This window comes from Oryzias latipes, chromosome 4 (genome assembly GCF_053564925.1).
Source record: "Oryzias latipes strain Hd-rR chromosome 4, Olatipes_Hd-rR_3.1".
NCBI lineage: Eukaryota > Metazoa > Chordata > Actinopteri > Beloniformes > Adrianichthyidae > Oryzias > Oryzias latipes.
In genome coordinates this window covers 33,234,690-33,259,243 of record NC_136240.1, presented here as the reverse complement: position 1 = coordinate 33,259,243, position 24,554 = coordinate 33,234,690, and the positions used below count along the sequence as shown (strand labels likewise).

General features: G+C 41.2%; 3 protein-coding genes across 3 annotated transcripts; 2 read left to right on the top strand and 1 right to left on the bottom strand.

The window, feature by feature from the left end:
- Positions 1–3,577: 3,577 nt before the first annotated feature.
- Positions 3,578–4,333, bottom strand: si:dkey-51e6.1. Its single transcript, XM_004068343.4, has 3 exons — positions 4,109–4,333; positions 3,819–3,943; positions 3,578–3,723 (listed from the first exon to the last, which is right to left on the bottom strand). The coding sequence occupies exons 1-3, from the start codon at positions 4,248–4,250 to the stop codon at positions 3,631–3,633; spliced, it is 360 nt and encodes a 119-aa protein (XP_004068391.1). The 5' UTR covers positions 4,251–4,333; the 3' UTR covers positions 3,578–3,630.
- A 3,113-nt stretch (positions 4,334–7,446) lies between these two features.
- selp (selectin P) lies at positions 7,447–23,789 on the top strand. The gene is made up of 32 exons (XM_078945425.1): positions 7,447–7,640; positions 7,747–7,825; positions 8,365–8,769; positions 8,857–8,961; positions 9,048–9,239; positions 9,361–9,552; positions 9,649–9,837; positions 9,928–10,113; positions 10,205–10,654; positions 10,739–10,871; positions 10,945–10,994; positions 14,950–14,957; positions 15,015–15,084; positions 15,167–15,553; positions 15,629–15,736; positions 16,566–16,751; positions 16,831–17,022; positions 17,348–17,533; positions 17,602–17,787; positions 17,876–18,061; positions 19,285–19,470; positions 19,571–19,756; positions 19,870–20,055; positions 20,138–20,323; positions 20,479–20,670; positions 20,748–20,936; positions 21,158–21,343; positions 21,420–21,605; positions 21,694–21,879; positions 22,690–22,878; positions 23,003–23,119; positions 23,565–23,789. Exons 1-32 carry the CDS (start codon positions 7,638–7,640, stop codon positions 23,624–23,626), a joined length of 5,544 nt encoding a protein of 1,847 aa, XP_078801551.1. The 5' UTR covers positions 7,447–7,637; the 3' UTR covers positions 23,627–23,789.
- Positions 13,180–14,770, top strand: LOC110014987 (L-selectin). Its single transcript, XM_078946329.1, has 7 exons — positions 13,180–13,262; positions 13,331–13,729; positions 13,804–13,908; positions 14,053–14,232; positions 14,300–14,389; positions 14,469–14,490; positions 14,567–14,770. The coding sequence occupies exons 1-7, from the start codon at positions 13,181–13,183 to the stop codon at positions 14,592–14,594; spliced, it is 906 nt and encodes a 301-aa protein (XP_078802455.1). The 5' UTR covers position 13,180; the 3' UTR covers positions 14,595–14,770.
- Positions 23,790–24,554: the final 765 nt, after the last annotated feature.

Here is a 24,554-nt window from a genome sequence, read left to right as displayed (position 1 = left end):
AGTGGTTGAAACTGCAACTACTGTAGCTTTTTAAAATACAAACAGCAGTCTGAGCAAATACTTTTAAATGCTTATGACTAAAGTTTCTTTTTGTTTTTTTTTTCTTGGCTGATCAACATTAGGCCTCAGAACTCTGTCACCAGCAGAACTTAAGGGTTAAACTGGTAACCTTCTGAGATTGCTGCCACTGCATGGCTTTCACAGTCAGATGCAATTAATCTTTTGCTTTGCACTTAATCCCCTCTGGCTGGAGAGGAAATGTTTCAGACCGAGGCGAAATGCCAATTTCCACATTAGACTTTGATTAAAAACTGCAAAAAGGAGGAAGTGAAACTGTTTGGTAATCTGTTGCTGTAAAAGTGCCATAACTTTGGCTAAACGCCACTTTCATAATTGAAGTAAGAAAGCAAATGAAGCAAAAAGATCAAATTATAGAGAATGTTTGATCAATTACAACCTGGAAGTCTGGAGAAAATGACATTTCAGAATTTACGAATTGGGAGAAAATGTTTCAAACTTCATTCAAATCTAATTTATGCACATTAATTTGGATTAGAGTGTTTGGAATCAGAAATATCCAGTCGTGTCCAGACACAGTAAAGGCTGTTTTTCCCACGTAATTGCCTTCTGACAAGATGGACTTTGCGGCATTGACAGATTTTAAGTTCATCCACAGCTGGATGTTGTTGTTGGCCGTTTTAACCTAATCCTGACCCTTCTTCCGGGTCCCTGAGGCCAGTGCTTTATTCTTGGCCGCACAGATTTAGAAAATTATAAGTGAATAGGCACCTAAAAAAATCACAACAATAATAAAATCAATTTTAGAAAATCATCTCGGTCTATGCCGCAGCTTTGTTTGTTTACAACGAAACTCACTATTTCTTCTTCTACAGTTGGTTCCTGTATTTTAGATAGTTCTGCGCATGTCAAAAGGATTTTTTTCCAATCGAAAAGTGTGACGAATGTAGACCTTTTATCATAATTGGAAAGAGTTTTTCTGGACCCATGTGCACAGTTCAGTTCTAATCCAATCTTTGATCTGATCAAAGACATTTTTCACATGAAACCGTAGCCGGTGATAAATAACGCTGTTCCAGATATGGCATCGGAATGCACACTTGAATGGGATGTATATGTTTTAAATGCTGCTCATGAATCCTTTACTGTAATAGTTGGATTTTCCAGGAACCAAATCTTTTGTGTGGCTGCTCTGCGCAGGAATTTTACCTCCCACTCTGACCTCCCTGCTTGCAGATAATAGAAAGGTTATCGCTCAGTGGGATGTGAGTTATGGGGCTTTGGTGGAAACTGGAAGGAAGATGGCTTTTGTTTTATTTAGACTGAAGGTCATGGGGTGTCTGGCAGAATGCAGCAGGTATCTGTATCTGCTGCTGATGAAGGTCAAGAAGAAAAGAGTTCATAATGGTGTGACATCAGGAGGTAATGCATTCTGCCTGCTGTCTTGTTTTTCAGAGTTTTATTTCTAAATTAGTCAGGCATATGGTGAACTGGAAAGTCTTGCAAGCAGTGCTGAAAAACAAGATTCACGGTGTCAGGCTTTGTTGAGGAAAAGGATGTTGGCTCTTGTAAGCTGACATAAACATCAGGGTTTCAAGGTCATCAATGCTGTGGCTTCACGGTGCTGCGAATGCATCTTTAACAGCCACTAAACCCTCCAATCACTTCTTTTGTTTAAGAGCTGCAACATTTCTTTTTAAGAGTTAACAGTTTGTGTTTTCATTTTTTCCATCTGTGTAGCTAAATGACTATGATTTGCTTTAACCAAAGTCTGCACGTTGTCCTCCTGCATGCGTAGGTTTTCTCCAGCTTCCTCTCACAGTCCAAAAACATGCTTTATTGCTCAACTGGTTACTCTAGTCAAGTGTCCGTATTATCCCTTGTGCTATCTTATGGGGTCCAGATGACCCCACCCTTACATTGACGTGTTCTCCCTACCATGACAAAGGTGGATAAAGGTGAAGAGGATTTCATGTAATCTATGGACACCAGTGAAGATCACAAATCATTGAAGAAAAAAGGTTCAGCGCACTGTCTTGTGGGTCTAGATGACCCAACTCCCAATGTTAAAGTGCCTTGGATAGTAAGTGTGTGTGTGGTTGTGTGCCCTGCGACTGACTGGACAGGCTCCAGCAACCCCGGGACCCCAAATGGGATATAGTGAGTTAAAAAAAAGGATAGATGAATGTTTTTACCCCATCTCTTCGAGTTAAATCCCCTTTAACTTAGTTAGAACTTTAAAGGACCACTAATAAAATCACAACAAAAGTTTTTTTTCTTTTTTATACATTTCTTATTAATGCAGCCTTATGTGTTAACATAATAGTTTATGTTATGAAAACCTATTGGAGTATCACTGGTCCACTGTTTTTGTTGTTACAGAGCCAGTTTGAGTTTTAAGCCTCTTTCAGGCCGATGGGTTTTCAGAACAAGCTTTTCAAATTTTAGGTTTTATCTGTGGAAATATAAAGCTGTTAAAATCCTTTTAGTTCCCACTTTCTGCTGTTTCAGTGAAAATATGTACAATAATCTTTCTTATCTAGACTGTTTGGCTAGCATCAAAGTGTGGCTGCATGACAACCACTTATGTCCAAACCCTCAAAAGACGGAGATATTAATTTATGCTGCTGGTGCTCCTCCATGCTTTTCTCTCTTCTCGTCTGGACTACGGTAACTCTCTTTTAACTGGTCTCAAACGGTCTCTTAATAACCGTCTCAGATTTGCCCAAAAGTCTACAGCAAGGCTTTAACCTGGAACCAATAATCAAACTCATGTCGCCTCTCTGTTTTATTCGCCACACTGGCGTCCTGTTAACTTTAAAATACATTTAAAGTTTAATTTTTAGAGCCTTGCAAACTATATTTCTAACCTTTTAACTCCTTTGCCTTCCATGACGTCCACAAAACTCTAGACGCTTTTATTTAGAAGAGCTTTTTGCTAAATGTATGAGTGTGTTTTATTGGGTTTAATCTGCTTTTATATTATTCTCTGGTTTTATCATGTTTATCACATTGTGAAGCATTTTGTGAGTCGCTCTCTGTGAAAAAAATGATTTATAAAGATTTACTTACACATTTGTTCAAAAATAAATTAAATTTTTGTGCAATTATACACTTTCTATATGAAAACACAGCTTGTTCACACAAGATCTACATTTTCTGTACCTCCCCACTGATTTCTATACAGGAATGAAAAATTTAGCTTTACTGTTTTGGGTTGTTTTTTTTTTTCTCCCTGAGGAAAAAAACCCAAAACAAGTGAAAGTTTACTGGAAATTCACTTTTATCTGCCAACAACTTTGTTGAACACGAAACTTTCCCTGAGGAGAGGAGGATATGAGGCTGATGTTGCTCACTCCTTCCTGTAGGGACTTTACGCTTGGCAAACACATCAAACTCACATGAAGCCCTGCCAACACCAGGCTGAAAAGAATAGCATCTGCCTAAATAGAAACTGAAGTGGATTAACCACAAAAAAAAACACATTTCATACGACAAATCTGAGCCAAATCAAAAAGTTAAAAAAATAAATAAATGAAAGCACCTGGTGAGACATCAATTCTTCTTCAAACGTCAGAAATGTTTTATTTCATTGTGAATAGAATCTAATGCTCATTTTGTGTCATCAGACCAGGTGATCTCATAGTCGCTGAAGACAGACTTCAGCTTCTCCACAGACACAGAGTGGTCTGCCTTCCCAAAGGCCTGGAACAGTGTGGGGTGGGAAAAAGAGAGGTATTAGCTAAAGGCAGATCTCAAATGATTTGCATTGCAGTGGTTGTGAATTGATCAAATAATACCGTCGATTCTCCAAATACTCGTATTTTCTTTTCCTTGCTGTTGTGCTCTATTTTCCCTCCGCCGAGGCATTTGCACTCCATCCCCAAAGGCTCCAGGGCTGGGCTCACCTTCTCAAAAATATGATCTGAAAATGAGGGACATTATCATTATTATTATTTCCAAACACATCAAACCTAAAGTTTCTACAGCAGACAGTCGTCCTGTTTGATGCCTTTATGCAGATTTACTGTTTTTATGATGCCTTTGCTGTCTGTCTGTGTGCAGCCAAACTGCAGCTCCTCACACTTACTGTGGTATTCTGCATTTTTTGTGCCTCGGACTACATCTTTATGCATTTCGCCGTCTTTCACTCTAACTCTGACCAGAATGTATTTAAAGGTTCCATCGGGATCGATCTCCACATCGGGGACTTTGGCGAGACACTCCGCCATTATGACGACAGCCCGGGCCTGAAGGCGGCAGCAGTAGCAGAGTCGTTATTTGGGTCACGGATTCTATTTCCTGCCTTAAACCGACACGCGCGTCTGACGCTGGCGGCACGCAGGCACAAGTTTTTTTTACAACTTTATTGACACAGAGCAAGGATACAGCAAGAAAGCAAATGCAGCATGAAAAACAGCCAGCCAGAGGGATTATTTTCATAAATGCATGCAGAGACTGATATATATCAGCAGCTTTGAGTCTTTCTGTTAGAGAAATATTATTTAGATTATATTTTTAAAACGAAAATGTAATTCAATATACATTTATGAATATAGAATTTCACCAGAAGAATAAATTAATTTATTATAAATATGATTTTATCATCATTTTTTTGAGTTTCTGAAAAAAAAAACAATCTAACACCTTATTTTCTACTGCCCTTACAGGTGGATACGGGCTGAAAAATGGTCAAACCTGCACAGGCTGATCAGCACGAAATTTCAAGGTCGTAGACCGCTCTGTTAGCCAGCACAGTCAAAATGTTCATGCCCATTTTTTTCAAAAGTCATGCTGTGGGAGAAGGGTCATAGTGTGAACACTTACACAACATGTAAGGGTGAAGGAGATGTAACGCAGACGTGTTGTACACATTTTTCATATTTTCAACCCCTCCGAAATCCTGCGGAAGGAGTCGGTCTATAAATGTCTAAATTAGATAATCAGAGTGTAGTTTGTGTGGACATCCTACGGACACTTGCATATCACGTGCACACCCCATACGTGCAGCATTTGAGCACGGTCAGCAATGGGCCAGTACTCGCATCTTACTAATGACTAGAGTGTGGCGTAAGGTCACCTTACGACAGCATCACCTGTACATCATTTCTATTATTCTTACAAATCCTTCAGAATACACATACCATGTTTTGAAGAATAATTAGAAACTGCCTTTAACTTTTATTACACTAATGGTTTAAACTTAATTCACTGAGCATGTATTGTCATCTCAAAATTATATTACATTTGAAGACAGCACAGCCAAGCTATTGTTTTCACAGTTTATTCTCATACTCCCTTTGTCTGTGCATGTGTGATCTGCTGAGCAGGCCTCAGACTTATCTTCACTTTAGCCTTGGAGCTTCTCTCCAGCAGTAACCTGTGGGCGTGATTTTCTGACGATAGTATATATGACGATAACATATTTACCTAACTTTGTTATCAGTTTAAGGGCTTTAGGTTGTTTTTTTAACTTGCTCATTAGATTTTTGGCTCAAAACACTGCCTTTGGAGACAACAGGATGGGTGTTTTGCTTGCCTTGAATCTTTGCTTAATCTTTGACCAGATATTTGCCATGCAGGAATTTGGATTAAAACCAGAGGAAGCAAATGAGGAATGTGTCTGTGTTGGTGTCCAACACGAGAGGAAGGATAAAAAAAGGTTAAGGACCATTCTGCATTTCTGTTCACTCTTTTAGTTTTTTTTAAGGGACCATATTGGTAAATGAGGGGCTTAATAGTAATAATAACTGTTTGGTTATTATGCCTATATGCCTTACCCGCGGGGTTTATTCATTGGGATTGCAAGTCCATTAAAGAGTTGATATTGTTGCTCAGAGGAAGAGGTGGGGGTTCCAAGGTGTCAATAGCCGATGGCCGTCACCTCCAGCCAGAGGGGAAGGATGTGAGCAGCCACTAAGACAAAACGGCAGCCGCCAGGCGCCTTCTGTCCTGAACCAACTCACACTTTTCCTGTCCCCGAGGGCTCATTAAAAGGTTTATCACAGACTTTCTCCGTCGATTGGATGACAACCACATCACACGCCAAAATGCTTCGACTCATTGTTAAAGAAGTGTCCCAATCTTTGCATCGTTCAACACTTACCTCACACTTATGGTCATGAGTGAGTAATGATGCAGGGAAAGAAAGGTAAATCAGAGTTTGCTGAAATAATACTCTTTGCTTTCTTCAGTTAAAAATATCCACAGCTCCACTGTGGCGACGTGATTGATTTCTTGTGTGATATTCTTTTATCAGCGCAAACGTTTCTTGAAAGGCTTCGCATATATTTTTTGGACGACCTTTTCGGGGAACTCTGCCTTGTCAACTTCCTCAGGGAAACTGAGCATCTCATACAAAGTGATTTGTGTTTGCAGTATTTAAAAAAAGGTTTTCAGGGGTAAGCATTGTTAGAAGCCCCGAAGCGGCAACAATCCACACGTTCTTAGTCTCTCAGTCCTCCGTCGTGGTTTAAAACACAGCAAAACATTTATTTTGAAGATAATGAAATGAATTCATGCTCTTTTTAATGTATCATGTTGGATGTTCAAAATCATCCCAAACTATGAATATGAATTCAATGTTTTGTTTTGCTTTCAAATTTCAGCAGCAGAACTTTCAAGTGTTATTTGTTAGCATGTGACAATAGTTTAAGGCTTTTAATGCATTAATTTGCAGCATTTGATCTGTAATTGCAGAATATCATGACACACAAGTTTGTGTAATCCTGCAAATGTTTATTTTCATACATTTATTAAAAAAAATTAGTTCTGAAAAATGTGGAGATAACTTGGCCCCTAAATGCAGACAGAAATTAGCACTTTATTTTACTTTTACTTTTTTTTTTTACAGATCTTCTTACTATTTAACGCGTCTTGTTATTTATCTATTTAACATATCTCTTTTTTCCCATTTTTTGCACAAGGGGGTTGTTGCTAAATTTCGTTGTACCTATACAATGACAATAAAGCTATTCTATTCTATTCTATTCTATTCTATTCTATTCTATCATGTTCTGTGGTTTTCAGGAGTGTTGTTTATGTTAACAACCGTCAAAAAATAACTTAAACAAAATACTACTCTTTAAAAACTTGGGAAGAAAGTTCAAGTAACAATTTTGGGTAATGGTACTTAGTTATAAATCCATTAAAAAAAGTCAAATCATTTGTGAAAAAGTGGCTTTTTTATTTAAAGAACAGGTACTTTTATATCATTGTCTTTCTGCTTCTTTCATTCATTTGTTAGTGTTGATGTAGTTTTTTTTCTCTAAACTTTAGTTTGTGTTAATTAAAAACATAAAATAATCAAACCAATTAATGAATCAACATGAAGGATGGAAGGAAATATGGAAAATGAATATTTTAAAAGCTGGAGCCTGCTGTTTTTCAAAAGCTCAAACACAAAACAGACAGGAAAGGTTTCAGGAGGATGGAGTTGGAGTGGAGGAGTTTCTTGGGTTGGAAACTCCACAGGAAAAAAACTTGACCGTGACGACGGCTTCCAGGAAATCTGGACCGGGTCAGGAAGGTATAAAACCCGAAGCCATCGGCACACAGAACTCAGAATCCCTTCTTCTGCACAGACACTTCCTCGTCTTTTGAGGCTCCTCAAACTAAACATGGTGAGTGTTTTTTTTAAAGTGGTCCTGTTTTCTTTTTGATTACATTCAGCATCCAATTGTGTTTTTATATGATTTATTTTTTATTGATTTGGTTTTCTTTCGACAGAAACTCTCCTTTGAGGCAGTTCAGCCCCTTCAAGCAATAACTTCAACATCTTGGATCAGATTCTTCCTTCTCTGCTCCAGTATGTATTTTTTTTAACCTTGTGCTATCCTAGGCATTTAAACATTGGGAGTGGGGTCATATAGACCCCACAAGACAGAGCGCTGAACTTTTTTCTTCAATGATTTGTGATCTTCACTGGTGTCCATGGATTATACGAAATCCTCTCCACCTTTATCCACCTTTGTCATGGTAGGGAGAACACATCAATGTAAAGATCGGGTCATCTGGACCCCATAGGATAGCACAAGGCTTAAGGTGGTAGCCTTCACTGAAAAAATACACTGACTTAACTTTAAAAGATTGATCTGTCACACATTCTCTTTTTGCATTTGCTTGGTGCAAATAGTTTAGCATATTTTATCACTTTTGGTGCCCTGTTAAATATTTTTACATTATAGTAAAGTAAAAGAGAGAATACACCAAAGATGCAGGGCGTAAGTTTAAAAAAAAACAAGTTAACATTTTTTGATTTGGCTTGGAGTTAAGGTTGGAACCTTTTAAAAAAAAATCACTATTCTTTCTCACCATCTCTTGCTGTTTGCCTCTCTGCACCCCCAGCGCTGTGTCTGTGGAGACATGTGGACGGCTGGTCGTACCACTGGTCAAACCACACGATGGAATGGGCAGAAGCCAGAGAGTGGTGCAAACAGAGATACACAGACATGGTGGCAATCCAGAACCAAGAGGAGATCACCCACCTCAACAAAAGCCTTCCAAAGAGAGACAACTACTACTGGATCGGGATTCGTAAGATCAACGATGTCTGGACGTGGGTGGGAACCAACAAGGCTCTGACGCCCGAAGCTACCAACTGGGCAAAGGGAGAACCGAACAACGGAAAAGATGGATCCAAAACGAGTCAACCCGAGGACTGCGTGGAGATTTACATAAAGAGAACCCAGCAGGCAGGAAAGTGGAATGATGAGAAATGCTCTAAGAAAAAGGCAGCTCTGTGCTATTCAGGTAAAAGCTGACTTTTTTATGCTGCTTTAAAAAAAACATTAGTTTAGCACAGTCGATTTAATGTTTGTGTTTTTCATCTTTCTGCAGCTTCCTGTAGGAACGACTCATGCTATCATGGAGAATGTGTCGAGACCATCAACAACCACACGTGTGAATGTCATTCAGGTTTTTATGGAACAAGATGTCAGCACGGTGAGAAGATGCAGCTGCGTTCTCCCCGATTATCGTTGTGCAGCGTCCATGACTGGATGTGGGATGAGGTTCTCCTCTATCTGCAGCTGTTCAGTGCAGTAAGGAGAAGGTGATCCTCCCTGAACACGGACGTGTGGACTGCTCCCACAAGAACGGAGACTTCGCCTACGACTCGCTGTGCCGACACTCCTGCGAGGAGGGATACAGCCTGACGTCAGCTGGCGTGCAGAGGTGCACCAGCACAGGCCTTTGGTCAGAGGAGTCTCCTAAATGCCAATGTGAGTTCCTCCCCATGGATCAGTCTGATGAACAGATGCAAAGACTGAATTTCCTGTGAAAAAAACTCAGCTTTATTTATAATTGAAAATGACACATCTTACTTCCTCCTCTTCTGTTCAGTGGTGCAGTGCCGGCATCTGTCTCATCCTGAGGCTGGAGACATGAAGTGTTCCCATCCTCTGGGCCACTACAGCTACCAGTCTTCCTGTTCATTTACCTGTAATGAGGGATATGAGATGAAGCCTTCCTCCCCTGGCACTGTGCATTGTGAAGCTTCCGGCAGATGGAGTGACCTCGAGCCATCTTGTGTTGGTACGAGCGCATATTTTATAGCATTTATGTCAGAGACATCACGTCCCTTTGAAATTTATGTGAGGAACATTTTTGTGGTTTCTACCCGTCTTCCAGCTGTGCAGTGTCCTGCTCTCCAGGATCCAAAGAATGGAAAGGTCAGCTGTGAAAATGACCCACCCTACATGTTCAGCTTCGGAGGGGTCTGCAACTTCACCTGTGAGCCAGGTTTCCACCTATTGGGGCGCAGTAGGGTCACATGCACATCAGCAGGTGTCTGGAGTGACACCATTCCTCAGTGTGTTGGTAGGAAACCCTTTAAAAGAAACTTTTTGCAATAAATTATTTAAAAAAAATACAAAAACTAAAAGTCTTTATGATTTTTTTTTCCATTAGAGATCACATGTCCAGTCCCAGAAGGAGGAGCTCAGCTCATCACAAAGTGCAGCAAACCTCTGACCAACCTGGGACAAAACTCCTCCTGCAGCTTCAGCTGTGAATCAGGCTACCGCCTTGTAGGGCCCAGTGAGGTCACATGTTCATCGGCAGGTGACTGGAGTTACCAGATTCCTCAGTGTGTTGGTAGGAAAACCTTTTAAAGAAAGGTTTTGCAATAAATATAAAAAAAATACAAAAGCTAAAAGTCTTTATGAAACGTTTTTTTTTCCATTAGAGATCACATGCCCAGTTCCAGGAGGCTCAGCTCAGCTCATCACAGAGTGCAGCAAACCTCTGACCAACCTGAGACCAAACTCCTTCTGCAGCTTCAGCTGTGAGCCAGGCTTTGAACTTCAGGGAGCGGCCCACAGGAAGTGCTCTCTGAATGGACAGTGGAGCGGCGTCCAGCCGTCCTGCAAAGGTTCCACCTTCACTTTGCTCAGACCCGTTCTGTGTTGCACATTTGAAAAGAAGGTAACGTGTCTGGTGTGTCACTCTCCAACAGCCGTCCAATGCCCTCCGCCTGAGCCTCTTGAAAACGGTTACACCAACTGCTCCGACAGCCAACCTTTTTTCAGCTCGCAGTGCTCCTTCACCTGTGATGAAGGCTTCACGCTAGACGGACACGAGCTGCTGACCTGTGGTCGTCATGGCAACTGGACCGGGAAGACCCCCACCTGTCAGGGTAAAACAGAACATCCTAAATGGGGATCAGACGTTTCATCTGTTTGGTGGAGTTGCTCACATCTTCATAAACTTGTTCTTGCAGCTCCTTCGTACCAGGTTTCTGCCATCACCATTGGTGTGACAGCAGGGGGCGCTGCTGCAGTCTCAGGCCTTTCTCTGGCAATGTGGATCTTGAAAAGACTGAAGAGGAAAGCTTCCAAATTTGAGTTGAACAGGTGAGCTTCCAACAGGAGAGCTGGTTTATTATTCGTTTGTTTGTTTATTTAATTATTACTTCTGTTTTTGCAGCAACTCTGACTTCAACGAGCCGCCACAGGTCTACAAAAGCAGCATCGACAGCCTCATATAGAGGCAACAAAGGACAGAACGTGTGCAGCTTGGATGAATTTAAACGTGAACACATGGTGTGTGTGACATTTGGTAAAGCCTGGTGTGTCTTTGGTGTAAGGAAGGCCTTTAATAGTTTGGTGTTTTGCCAAAAACCTGCTCCCAGTGGGAGTTTTGTGTTGAACAAATTGTTCTTCAGCTTTCTGGACATGAAAATGATAATATTACAGAAGGTTGTTGCATTAATATGAACCTGTGAAGAGCTTTACTGTATGTTTGACACTGTTTATTTATTTGTATTTATTCAATATTTTGGTTTTTGTTGAGTGTTGGATTGTATTCATGCACATTGTGAAATCATTTCTGATTTTTACTTTCAATAAAATGCTGTTATGTGGTAATAGTTGCAGGGTCCATTTTATAACTTAAGCAGCTTATTTTTCAGATTCAGGAAGGAAGAGGAGTTTATTTAAAAGATTTGTTCCATAAAAAAAGAAGAATTTTAAGTTTTGCAGACAAAACTCTGCTGTATTTTCAGTGTCAGCAATTTCATGGAAAATATAGCATCAGACCAAAGATCATGTTACAAGTGTCATTTCTCAATAACTTCTGTTTGAAACCCGATCAAATTCATGACACAGAGTCATAAAAACAACAAATGTGAATGAAAGTCTAAATTTCTGTAAGTACAATTTCACATTATTTGTTTGAATTGAGTCAAATAACTGCAAGTTAGAAAAAAACAAAAATAAATAAGTGAATCGAATTGTCGAGCACGGTTCCTTACCACCACAAGGTTGTTCTGCAGAAAGGCATTTTATACTAAATGGCATTTCAAATGGCTTCAGTGAGGAGATAAAGTGTTTACAAACAAGAACTTTTCAAAAGAAAAAAGCCCATTAAAATGGGTGAAATAAAACACAACATTTTCAACAACGTTAAAAAAAAGTTTCATGTGCTGAGGAGGTGTCTCAAGCCTTATGATGTTTGTCCAAGAGACTATTTGTGCATTAAAAAATGTGTTCAGCTGCATCACAACAGATTTTTTTAAAATTCTGTATTACTTGATAAACATTTACAATTATCTTCTAAAGCGGAACAACCCCTGAGCACCAGAGCCATAGAGGCTCAGATCTACCACACCAGACAAGACCCAAGGTGTAGGCTGTGCAAAGAGGCGCCTGAAACAGTCCAGCACATAACTGCAGGATGTAAGATGCTGGCAGGGAAAGCATACATGGAGCGCCACAATCAAGTGGCTGAAATAATATACAGGAACATGTGTGCAGAATATGGACTGGAAACCCCAAGGTCAAAATGGGAAACACCTCCGAAGGTGGTAGAGAATGAAAGGGCAAAGATCCTGTGGGACTTCCAGATCCAGACTGATAGGATGGCAATGGCGAACCAACCAGACATTTTAGTGGTGGATAAAGAACAGAGGAAAGCCGTTGTGGTGGATGTGGCAGTGCCAAGCGATGGGATCATCAGGAAGAAGGAACATGAGAAACTGGAGAAATACCAGGGACTCAGAGAAGAACTGGAGAAAGCCTGGTAAGTGAAGGTGACAGTGGTGCCTGTGGTAATTGGAGCACTCGGGGCAGTAACCCCCAAGCTGGAGGAGTGGCTACAACAGATACCTGGAAAGACCTCAGACCTCTCAGTCCAGAAAAGAACAGGGCGCGATTAGCTGTGGGAATTAAAGGATGATGTGAATCCATGTCAATGGGATGCAGAATACTAGTAATAAACATAAAAAAGAAAGGTGGAGAGGTGTTGGTGCCCAGATAGGTGTCAAGGAGGCTGACTTTGTTTCAAAAAAATGTTCCGCTGCATCAAAATTGCTTATGTATTATCATAAAATACAATATGATCTGTTGTAGTTGATAAAAGTTGAGACTTTTCTTCAGAAGAGGCTTAAAATTACAGATTTAGAAGAAAATCCAACATGTGTGCTGTTAATATTTATCAAAACATCCATTTTGAAATCACTGGATAAAGAAACGGGTTGGTATAAATGTGTGGATTTATTCTCAGAGCAGTTTTCTCCAAAATAAGCACTGAAATCCTTTATCACCTCCATTCAGGCTGCAGAGCAAACATCCAGCTATTCTGTATGAGTGTTGGACTAAAGCAACACAGCAGCTGTATAAAACCCCAACAATAACTCACTCTTGCTCATTACCAGCATGTTAACATGCTTGACTGGAAAATTAAAGAAACATTTGATGATTGTGTTCTTCTCAGAAAGATGAGCTGGACCATTCTTCTTATTGTTGGTGAGTTTAAACATAATTTTAAGATGTATAAGAACTCACTTGATAAATCATTTTCCACATTTGTTAAGTTTTCTTCCAGCCTGAGACGTCCTTTGGCTGGACTTATCACTTCTCTGATGCTGAGACGATGAACTGGACCGAAGCCCGGAAGTGGTGTCAGAGCCGTTTCTCAGACATGGTGGCTTTCCAGAACCAGAAAGAGAATGACCACGTGGTCTCCCTGCTGCCAAACAGGACAGGCAGCCCATATTACTGGATTGGAATCACCAAAAACCACCTGAATGAAACTTGGAAATGGATTGGAAACAACAGCACGTGGGTTGGTAATCATTCCTGGGCCACAAAGGAGCCTAACAACGTCCACGTCAACGAATTTTGCGTGGAGATCTACGTCAACAACGGGCCAAACCGAGGAAAGTGGAACGACGAGAAATGTTCCAACAAGAAATTCCCAGTTTGCTATAAAGGTGTGTAAAGCTGCAGATGAATAGTGTTTTCTTTCCTGATCCAGATCGTGATGCATGATAACTTTCTTAAACAGCTCAATGTGAAAACACATCGTGTGAACGAGGTTCCTGCCAAGAAACCATAGACAACACAACTTGTCTCTGTGAAGCTGGTTTCTATGGAGACAGGTGTCAAACAGGTGAGGGCAGGGAAGTGATCCTTTCCAATTGTGTGTGGAGTCATCAGGCGTATTTGTTGCTCCAAATCTCATTAATTCAAAGTCATTTTGATCAAAAAGTCATTTCAGGGATTTTTTATTTCACATTCATGTTTGCGCCTCCAGCTATGGGATGCGCCCCCCTCCCTAGAATGGACCATGGGCATCATAGCTGCTGTGAAGGAAACCAGAAGTTCCACACCACTTGTACATTTAAATGCAATCCGGGTTTTATCCTGATTGGCTCCTCGGTTGTGACCTGCAAGGCCACCGGCATCTGGAGCCAACCAGGACCATTTTGTACAAGTAAGTGTCAGAAGGGACCTGTTGGCGATCCCAAATCCAACCAACGGTTAAATGTCTAAATTCTCAGGTTACAAAGAGGCTCTGTTGGCTGTAGCTGCGTACGGAGCTGTGTCTTTGTGCGTCTGCGTCTGCATCTGCGGGATCAAACACAGAAAAAGTCAGTGTCTTGTCGGCAAAACCTGAAGTGAAATCTTGTTGCAACACACTTTAAATGTGTGTTTTTTTGTCTCCAACAGGAAGTAAACTTACTCAAGAAAGGTCAGTGTCAGAACTGCTTGAACTCTGTCAAAGTTTTTTAAGCTCAGCTGACTTTCTGTTTTTGTTTTTTTCACAGGAAGCCTGAGGACACTCGGGTGACCTGAAGAAATGAGAAACAAGAAGAAATGTGTTTATATTTTAAGCATACATTTATGCACATGTTGCTTCTCCTGAGCATTTCCAGCAAATTTCTCTGTATTTGTAAAGAATGCTGAACAATAAAGGGTTTGCTTCATTACAGTTTGAAATGCAACAATAAACATGTTGCATGCATACATTCTGAGTTGTTCTGTGTGCATTTATTTCCAACATATTGAAATCAATCAAAACAGTTGGAGTTCTTCTTTGTGGGCGGGAAGGACAGATGTGAGAGCAGAAGTGGGATTACTTAAGAGGTCTCACTCCTTCCCTAAGTAGAAACTTTCTAATTCTGGACAAATTCTAATGACTGACCGACAGATGACATGGTAAGACCTTTATCCCTGTGAACGTTTTGCTACGTGACTTTACAAAATTTTCCTTAGATATCAGTTGGAATCTTTCAGAACATCCAGCTCCTTGTGCTGATGGGAGCTCTCCTTTTGGTTGGAAGAAGTGAGTCTCCATCGTCGAAAGCCAAAAAAACAAAATTTTCATTTGCTTTTCTTTGACTTATTTATCGTATGTGACATTTTAGACCCAATGACCAGAGGAGGGGTGCAGGCATGGACTTACGCCTACAGCAAAGGCTCAAACCTGCAGTGGCACGAGGCTCGCCAGTGGTGCCAGAAACACTTTGTGGACATGGTTTCCATCAAGAACAAGGAGGAGGCTGAGTATCTTGACAGTTTTCTGCCGCGCAACCCCACCTATTACTGGATAGGAGTTCAAAAAGTGGCTGCAAAGTGGACGTGGGTGGACACCAGCAAACCTGTTCCTGTGGAAGCTCAACGCTGGGCGTCAGAAGAGCCGGACAGCCTGGCCGGTCAGGACTGTGTGGAGCTGTACATCAAGAGGGCTAAAGACTCAGCAAGGTGGAATAATGAGAAATGCAGCAAACTGAAGGAAGCCGTCTGCTACACTGGTAAACGTTTAATGTGCTGAAGGAATAAATCTGACTTCTTCATATTTACTTGAAGGTTTTTTTGGGTTTATTCAGCTTCCTGCACTCAGGAGTCCTGCAGTGCTCATGGAGAATGTGAGGAGGCAGTGGGGAATTTCACCTGCAAGTGTCACTCTGGTTTTCTGGGTCTCCACTGTAAGGAAGGTGAGCAAAACTTTCAGTAAGAAAAACCAAAAAAACCAGAGGAACAAAAAAAACAAAAAAACAAATAGTTAGTTTCACCACTGAAGAAAATTGTACCAGTATGTTTAGGATGGAAGCACCAAACTCATGTGTAAGAGTGGTTCATTCTTTATTGCTTTATGACGTTACACCAGGCTTATTATAAGACAAATGAAAGGGTTTTCTTCATTGTTACTTGCTTATTAGCAAATTAAAAAAAAAAGATTTTTCTGATTTTGTCAATTTGTTGTTGTTTTGTAAGAAACAAATGATAGATTAAACGGAAAAAAATCGTGACCTAAAAATTGAGGTTTGAAACGAAATGAATGTGAAATATTAAGACCACAAACATTATGGTTAACAAATCACTGTTTACTGTGACACTATGAGGCCAACAAATCCTGGAAACAACTTTTTCCTTTTACAACAAGGTTATTATGACTTTTAATTTGAAAAGGGAAGCAAGAAATAATAACAATCAATAGTTTCTAAATTACAAAATTAAGGCAGTAAATACTCTAAACATTTTAATGGCATACATTTGACAGGAAAAATTAGAAAAACTAAAGTTAGAGGATTTCTCAGTAAAAAGTTACTTTCTACACAAAATAACTCATATTTTAAAAAGGGAGGATTTTAAGACACTTTTGATTCAACAAACCTCCGCAGTTTTACTCTCACTACCCAAGATTTTCTCACTGATAATGATCCAAATGCTCCTGGTTTGCTCCTCTGATGCATGTCACAATGTTTTGAAAACTCTACAGAGACGTCACCTCCTTTTCCACCATTTTCATCCGTTTCTGCACAGCTGTGGCTTGTAAAGCTTTGACAGAACCCAGACAAGGTTCTCACCACTGTGTCCATCCCAATGGGCCCAATCGTTTCAACTCCTCCTGCCGTTTTCACTGTGAACTTGGCTTTCGATTGGTGGGTGTGTCCCAGTTGGCGTGCCAAGGCGATGGGCAGTGGAACCACCCGGTTCCTCAGTGTGAAGGTATGTGACAGTTGATTACCCATCAGTCAAAACAGTTGTTTAGGATGTAACAACTCAAGGGTTCTACCTTCTGACACAGCGGAACACTGCCCAGCTCTGAACCAGACTGGCTTCTGGGGGGGCAGTTTGAACTGCAGCCATCCCATCAGCACCTTCAGCTACAACTCCACTTGTGAGTTCTTCTGTGATGACGGCTACGAGCTTGCTGGACAGAACCAGATCCGGTGCGACCACACGGGCCAGTGGACGCCTGGGACACCAGCATGCTCAGGTGAACTGACAAACTGATGATTTACCTGTGCTCTGTTTGTCCCTCTGACATTACTGCGTTCACGTTGAGCTTCTGTAACAGCCAGCTGCACTGGTGTCACATCCTGTTTAGGTAAGTTTTAGGTCACTCTTGTCGTCGCTTTGCTTCACACTCATTTATGGGGGGACTAAAATGGGACTCTGACCTGGCTTAGTGGTTACAGTTAATATAAATCCTGTCAGCGCATCTATTCATTCCCTTCAGGTCATTCTGAATGGATGTTCTTTGGTTTGATGGGAACATTGATCAGCTTCCTCTGATTGATGTCTATGTCCCCTCCCCTCAGTGAAAAAGTGTTCTGCTGCTGTTGCTCCTTCTGGAGGGAACATGGTGTGCGTGGATCCTGTGGAGCCTTTCTCCTTTGGCTCTCAGTGTGACTTCACCTGCCAGGAGGGTCACTACCTCTTGGGCAACAGCACAATCTCCTGCCTGGCTTCTGGGGATTGGAGCCATCCCGCCCCCAGCTGTGCAGGTGGGACAGCAACTGTGTCAGAGGTTTCAAAGTGTCCTCACTTAAATGATGCTTCTGCTCCTGTCCAGCTGTACAATGCAAAAACCTGAGCGCCCCCCTGCATGGTTTCATCCACTGTTGGGACCCCGTGGGAGAGCACAGCTATGGATCAGAGTGCAGCGTGCAATGTGAGGATGGATTTGAACTGGTTGGCACCAACCTGACGAAATGTTCAGCACGGGGCGACTGGAGTCATGGACTTCCTGTTTGTCAAGGTATGACAACATATCCTTTGAAATGACGCGGAGCTGCAAGTTTTTGCTTTATTGTTTTTTGTACATTGGTTTCTTTTTTTTTTTTAAGCCAAACTCTGCCAGACGGTTACCTCTCCCTCTCACGGTTTCCTGTCATGCAATCACCCCAACGGCCCCTTCAGCTTTGGCTCCACCTGCTCCATCACTTGTGATGAGGGCTTCAGAATAAACGGGACATCTAAGGTTGAGTGTTTCTCCTCAGCGATGTGGAGCGCAGACATCCCAACCTGCACGGGTGAGAACAACCAGTCTGTTGATTCAGAGGAGTAACCTCTATCTGGTTAACCGGTTATTTACATAAAAGGTAACGACATGTACAGTTTGCAGGTCATATCTCTTTGGGTCCCTTTCTTATTTTCATTCTTCTTAACATGTAAATACATTTAATAGCGTAAAAACAATACATAACATCAAAATACAAAAAAATATGACAGTTAACAAATAAAAAGGAGCAGAAAGAAGAAAACATAATCTGCTCCTTTCTCTTCATTGACAAAAGTAAGTCAGAATCTTAAAAAAATCAATCTTTACACAAGTATGAAGCCCAGCCTACATTTTGAATGAACATTAATACATACACATTTCTTTTTCTTTCATAGAAAAGTGACATTTGCAAAGTCTCAAAAGCATTCAAACGTTTTGCAGATGACACAACAGATGACACAACAGTATTTCGTAAGGAAAAGGAATTTAAGCACTTAAAAAGCGATATAAAAATTATATATAAAAACCACTTAAACATTGGTTTAAAAAATAATAAGCTTTCATTTAATTTTGAGAAAATGAGTTTATGGTTTTTTGCTCATTAAAAATTGGAGGAAAAAATATTGTTCCATTGATGGAGTAAATGAAAAAGTTTATATTACTGGTAATTGTGATAAAACTGTTTCTTGGAGGCCTCATATTCCACATATTAAAAGTAAAGTGGCTAAAACTTTATTTATTTTGAATATTTATTTATCCTCTAATATGCTGAGAATGTTATTTTGATCAATTTTATTGCCCTATTTGATGTATTGTGCTGAAGTGTGTTGTTAGGTTTACAGCAGAAAAGAGTTAATCAAAAAACATGGAAGGTTTAATTTTGGGGGGAAATTGAACGCTTTATTTGTTTAATCCGGACTGCTGAAATTTAGTGGAACAACAAACTTTAATGGGGAAAATTTTCAAGATAAAAATGGAGAGCTATCAGGGAGCTTTCAAAAAGTTTTTACTTCCGAAGATGAAAATCCCAGAATGAAATATGATTTTAAGTTTGAGTTATTCGCACTCCAGAATGTTGTTCAAAAGGAGTTTTATTAAAGACAATAGTTGCGCAAAATAAATTAGAGGATGTTGTGTATTGAAGATGTGATTATATTGTCATGAAAGGACCAAATAAACAGAACAGATGTTTAAATCCCATCTTCACTGCACTTTAGCATCAATAACACTCTTCATTCTGTTTGTTTTTCTCAGCTCTAACCTGCCCCCCGCTGAGCTTTGTCTCCCATGGTTCCACGCTGTGCTCGGATCCATACGGAAGATCCAGTTTTGGTTCTCGTTGTACGACGGCCTGTGGGGACGGGTTTCTTCTAAACGGGACGGCTAACACAGAGTGCACCTCTGCAGGCACCTGGAGCTTTGATGTACCATTTTGTTCAGGTACATAAACGTCAACTTTTTTTAAGATGAATTCAATTCAGTGTTCTCATGAGCACACTGCAGCATCTTCACTAAGCGATCCCACTCTCTCTGCTTCCAGTGAAAAGGTGCTCCGTTCTCAAATCTCCGGCCCACGGCTCTTTGAATTGTTCTGAACCTCATGGAAAGTTCAGCTTTGGTTCTAGATGTAGGATGTCGTGCGACGAAGGGTTTTTCCTGAATGGAACAGCTGACTTTGAGTGCTCCTCTCAGGCCACGTGGAGCACAGAGCCTGCTGAGTGTCTGGGTAGAAAAATAAACCAAATTCTGTTTTTAACTTTTAATTTTGATGCTTCCAATTTAATCGCTGTCAGTAAAAATTCAACTTGTTAAAAAAGGTTTGTTTTTTTTTTTTTTCAGCAAAGACGTGTCCCCCGGTGAGCTCACCCGCTCATGGTTCTTTGGTCTGCTCCGACCCACATGGACAGTTCAGTTTTGGTTCTCGTTGTGCATCAACCTGTGAGGATGGATTTGTCCTGAATGGAACTGAAGAGACAAACTGCACGTCTTCGGGCATGTGGAGCCAGGACATCCCAAGATGCTTTGGTACAAACTGTCTTTGTTGTTACATAATGACCAAAATGACCCAAACTGTCCTCATTTGAATCTTCATCCATGTGCTCCTCAGTTCAGAGATGCCCTCCTCTCAGCTCCCTGTCTCATGGGTCGTTGGCGTGCTCTGGTCCTCATGGAGAGTTCAGTTTCGCTTCTCGGTGCACTTTCACCTGTGGGAGAGGTTATCTTCTGACTGGGGCAGAAACCACAGAGTGCACGTCTGCAGGAACATGGAGCAAAGACATGCCTCTCTGTCGGGGTAACAACCAAAGCCTGTGATGCTGCATCTTAAATGGAACAAGCACTTTTTTATTTACATGAACATCTCTGCACACACAAAAACGCCCACAATTGTACAAAAAAAAATTCAAAAGCTAACCTAAATCTGCTGCTTGTGTCAAATGTTGTGTAAAGTACAACAGTGCCCTCGTCTGGTGAAAGCGCCGCAGCACGGCAGGATGAACTGCAGCCTCCTGGACCCCCCCTTTAGTTACGGCTCACGGTGCGACTATGACTGCAATGAAGGATTCAGGATGCTGAAAGGTGCAGCAACAGTGACATGCGAACACTCAGGCCGCTGGAGTCAAGATGTTCCCACCTGCCACCGTGAGAGACCCCCATCCCCATGTGTCCCACATTCTGTTTATGTCAGAAGATTCATGTTTGTCTGTTGTCGTTTCTAGCTGTACAGTGTGGAAACATCCATCGCATGTCGTCACGCATGTCCATGAACTGTTCCCATCCGCTGGCTAACTTCAGTTTTGGCTCTGAGTGCATTTTCACCTGTGCAGACGGATTCTCCCTGAACGGCTCCACGGCGCTCTTTTGCTCCTCTTCTGGGTTTTGGAGTCACCGAATACCCACCTGCACAGGTATCCCTCTAAGGTTAAAAAAGTATTAAACCTAAATAACTTTGAATGAGTAGTCATTTTGTAGATGTGATGTCTAAACCCGTGGGGCGTCGCACGTCTGATTTCACGTCATGTTGGCGTATCTTTTCATTCCCTTCAGGTCATTCTGAACGGATGTTCTTTGGTTTGATGGGAACATTGATCAGCTTCCTCTGATTGATGTCTATGTCCCCTCCCCTCAGTGAAAAAGTGTTCTGCTGCTGTTGCTCCTTCTGGAGGGAACATGGTGTGCGTGGACCCTGTGGAGCCTTTCTCCTTTGGCTCTCAGTGTGACTTCACCTGCCAGGAGGGTCACTACCTCTTGGGCAACAGCACAATCTCCTGCCTGGCTTCTGGGGATTGGAGCAATCCCGCCCCCAGCTGTGCAGGTGGGACAGGAACTGTTTGTGAGTGTCAGAACTTTCAAAGTGTCCTCACTTAAATGATGCTTCTGCTCCTGTCCAGCTGTACAATGCAAAAACCTGAGCGCCCCCCTGCATGGTTTCATCCACTGTTGGGACCCCTTGGGAGAGCACAGCTATGGATCAGAGTGCAGCGTGCAATGTGAGGATGGATTTGAACTGGTTGGCACCAACCTGACGAAATGTTCAGCACGGGGCGACTGGAGTCATGGACTTCCTGTTTGTCAAGGTATGACAACATATCCTTTGAAATGACGCGGAGCTGCAAGTTTTTGCTTTATTGTTTTTTGTACATTGGTTTCTTTTTTTTTTTTAAGCCAAACTCTGCCAGACGGTTACCTCTCCCTCTCACGGTTTCCTGTCATGCAATCACCCCAACGGCCCCTTCAGCTTTGGCTCCACCTGCTCCATCACTTGTGATGAGGGCTTCAGAATAAACGGGACATCTAAGGTTGAGTGTTTCTCCTCAGCGATGTGGAGCACAGACATCCCAACCTGCACGGGTGAGAACAACCAGTCTGTTGATTCAGAGGAGTAACCTCTATCTGGTTAACCGGTTATTTACATAAAAGGTAACGACATGTACAGTTTGCAGGTCATATCTCTTTGGGTCCCTTTCTTATTTTCATTCTTCTTAACATGTAAATACATTTAATAGCTAAAAAACAATACATAACATCAAAATACAAAAAAATATGACAGTTAACAAATAAAAAGGAGCAGAAAGAAGAAAACATAATCTGCTCCTTTCTCTTCATTGATAAAAGTAAGTCAGAATCATAAAAAAATCAATCTTTACACAAGTATGAAGCCCAGCCTACATTTTAAATAAGCATTAATAAATTTCTTTTCCTTTCATAGAAAAGTGACACTTGCAAAGTCTCAAATGTATTCATAATTTTGCAGACAACAATAATTTGTTGGGAAAAGGAAATTAAGTACTTAAAAAGCGACATCACAATTGCACTGGTTAAACTTAAACATTGGTTTAATAATGAAAAGCTTTCTTTTATTTTGAGAAAATCAGTTTATAGTTTTTGTTCATTAAAAATTGGAGGAAGAAATATTGTTCTATTGATGGAGTAAATTAAAAAGTTTATATTACTGGTAATTGTGATGAAACTGTTTTTGAATATTTATTTATCCTCTAATATGTTAATTTGTGTGACTATAACTGCAATGAAGGATTCAGGCTGAAATCTGCAGCAACAGTGACATGTGAACACTCAGGCCCCTGGAGTCAAGACGTTTCCACCTGCCACCGTGAGAGAGTTTATGTCAGAAGATTCATGTTTGTCTGTTGTCGTTTTTAGCTGTACAGTGTGGAAACATCCATCGCATGTCGTCACGCATGTCCATGAACTGTTCCCATCCGCTGGCTAACTTCAGTTTTGGCTCTGAGTGCATATTCACATGTGCAGACGGATTCTCCCTGAACGGCTCCACGGCGCTCTTTTGCTCCTCTTCTGGGTTTTGGAGTCACCAAATACCCACCTGCACAGGTACCCCTCTAAGGTTAAAAAAGTATTAAACGAAACTGAAATAACTTTGAATGAATAACCATTTTGTAGATGTGATGTCTAAACCTGTGGGGCGTCGCACCTCTGTGTGTGATTTGTGTTGAAGGTTCATCTTTGGGGCTGATGATCTTGCAGTATGCAGCTTATGGAGCAGCCTGTGCTGCTTTGGCTCTCATCCTGTTTGGGCTGACCGACTTGATAATCAGACATTTGAAGAAAGGAGGTAAGATTCATTTAACTTTAAGCCTTGGTCACGACTGTCCCCACGGGTGGATGTGGGGTGTCTGCAGGTGGAATATGGTCAAATCTGTACGGGATACGCAGGTGGCCTATGGGAAATATGAAGGTCGTAGAGCCTATAGAAAGAAAATGTTTAAGCACAGTTTTCTACGGCCATGTTGTGGGCGACAGGACAAGATAAACTTACCACACGCACAACAGTGGTACGTTCCATTTTCATCACATCCCTTGTGGTAGTCATATGAGCCTCAAGGGAACTGCAAGGCGCTCCTGCGCTCCCCTTAAGTCGCCGCTCCTCTCTACGACCCTCTGCAGGCCGAACAACCCAAAAACCTGCAGCACCCATATGGGTGCATGTGACTAAGGCTTTAATAATCTACACGTTTTTTACAAAAAGCACATTTCTGATCCTTTTTTTACTTTTGCAGGAAGTGCTGTGAAGGCTGATGATTTGTGGGCAGATACTGTCAATCCAACATTTGAATTGTAATTTTTTTTTTGGAAGAACAATCATCAACGCGTGCATTTCTACATTTTACAAGAACTCTGGTATTTATTGCACACCGTAATTTTTATCATTATGGTCTGTCTGTTAAGTTTGTGTTCAACTTTTACCCTACTTTTACATTAAACTGCATTACAGATGCATCCAGCTCCTTTAGTCTTTGTCGTTTTTTTTTTTTTGTTTTTCATTTGCAGCCTCAGATTTTTACGTTTCAAGCTTTGCTTGGTAAACTTCATTTGTGTTGACCAACTCATCCAAGTCTTGGAGCAGTGACATAAAATCTATAAAGGGCGGGGCCACAAGCTACCTGCTCCGCTACATTCCGATGCCTCTACCTGCAGACAAATAGATCCATGAACGTCTTTGTTTTTCTCGTCTGAGCTGAAATCTGGATCTAAACTGTACGTCTGGGTAGCTCCGATATTGCTCGCCATTTAATGTTAGGTTGGGAACGTGAGGGGCTGTAAGCTAGTGGGGGTAGGGTAAACAAGGGGATGATGGGAAGTGAGAGGAGGCTTACTCCGTGCCAATAGCCCCAACTCAGAGGTGAATTTCTGATGAACTGCAGAAACTATGTCCTAGAAAGCGACACAAGTTTTTGCATTATAGTTTAAACGGCATCATCATTATTAAAAAACCACTGGGAATTTGAGGAAAATAGATCAGAAGGTGATTGGAGTCGGGTATGCAACAGAAATGACCACTTAAACATGTTATCTCATTTTATGTCCTTTATGTTGCATGTTGGTAATTCTCAACATACCATTTAATCCAGGACTTCACTTGATATAGCTTCACCTTGAATGGAATGAAGAGTATTTTTTATTTAACCCTGGAAAACCCAAGGGGTCACATTTTTCCTCTGTTTTTTATATTTCTCTGATTTTTTGTAATTTTTTTTATTGCTGCTGTT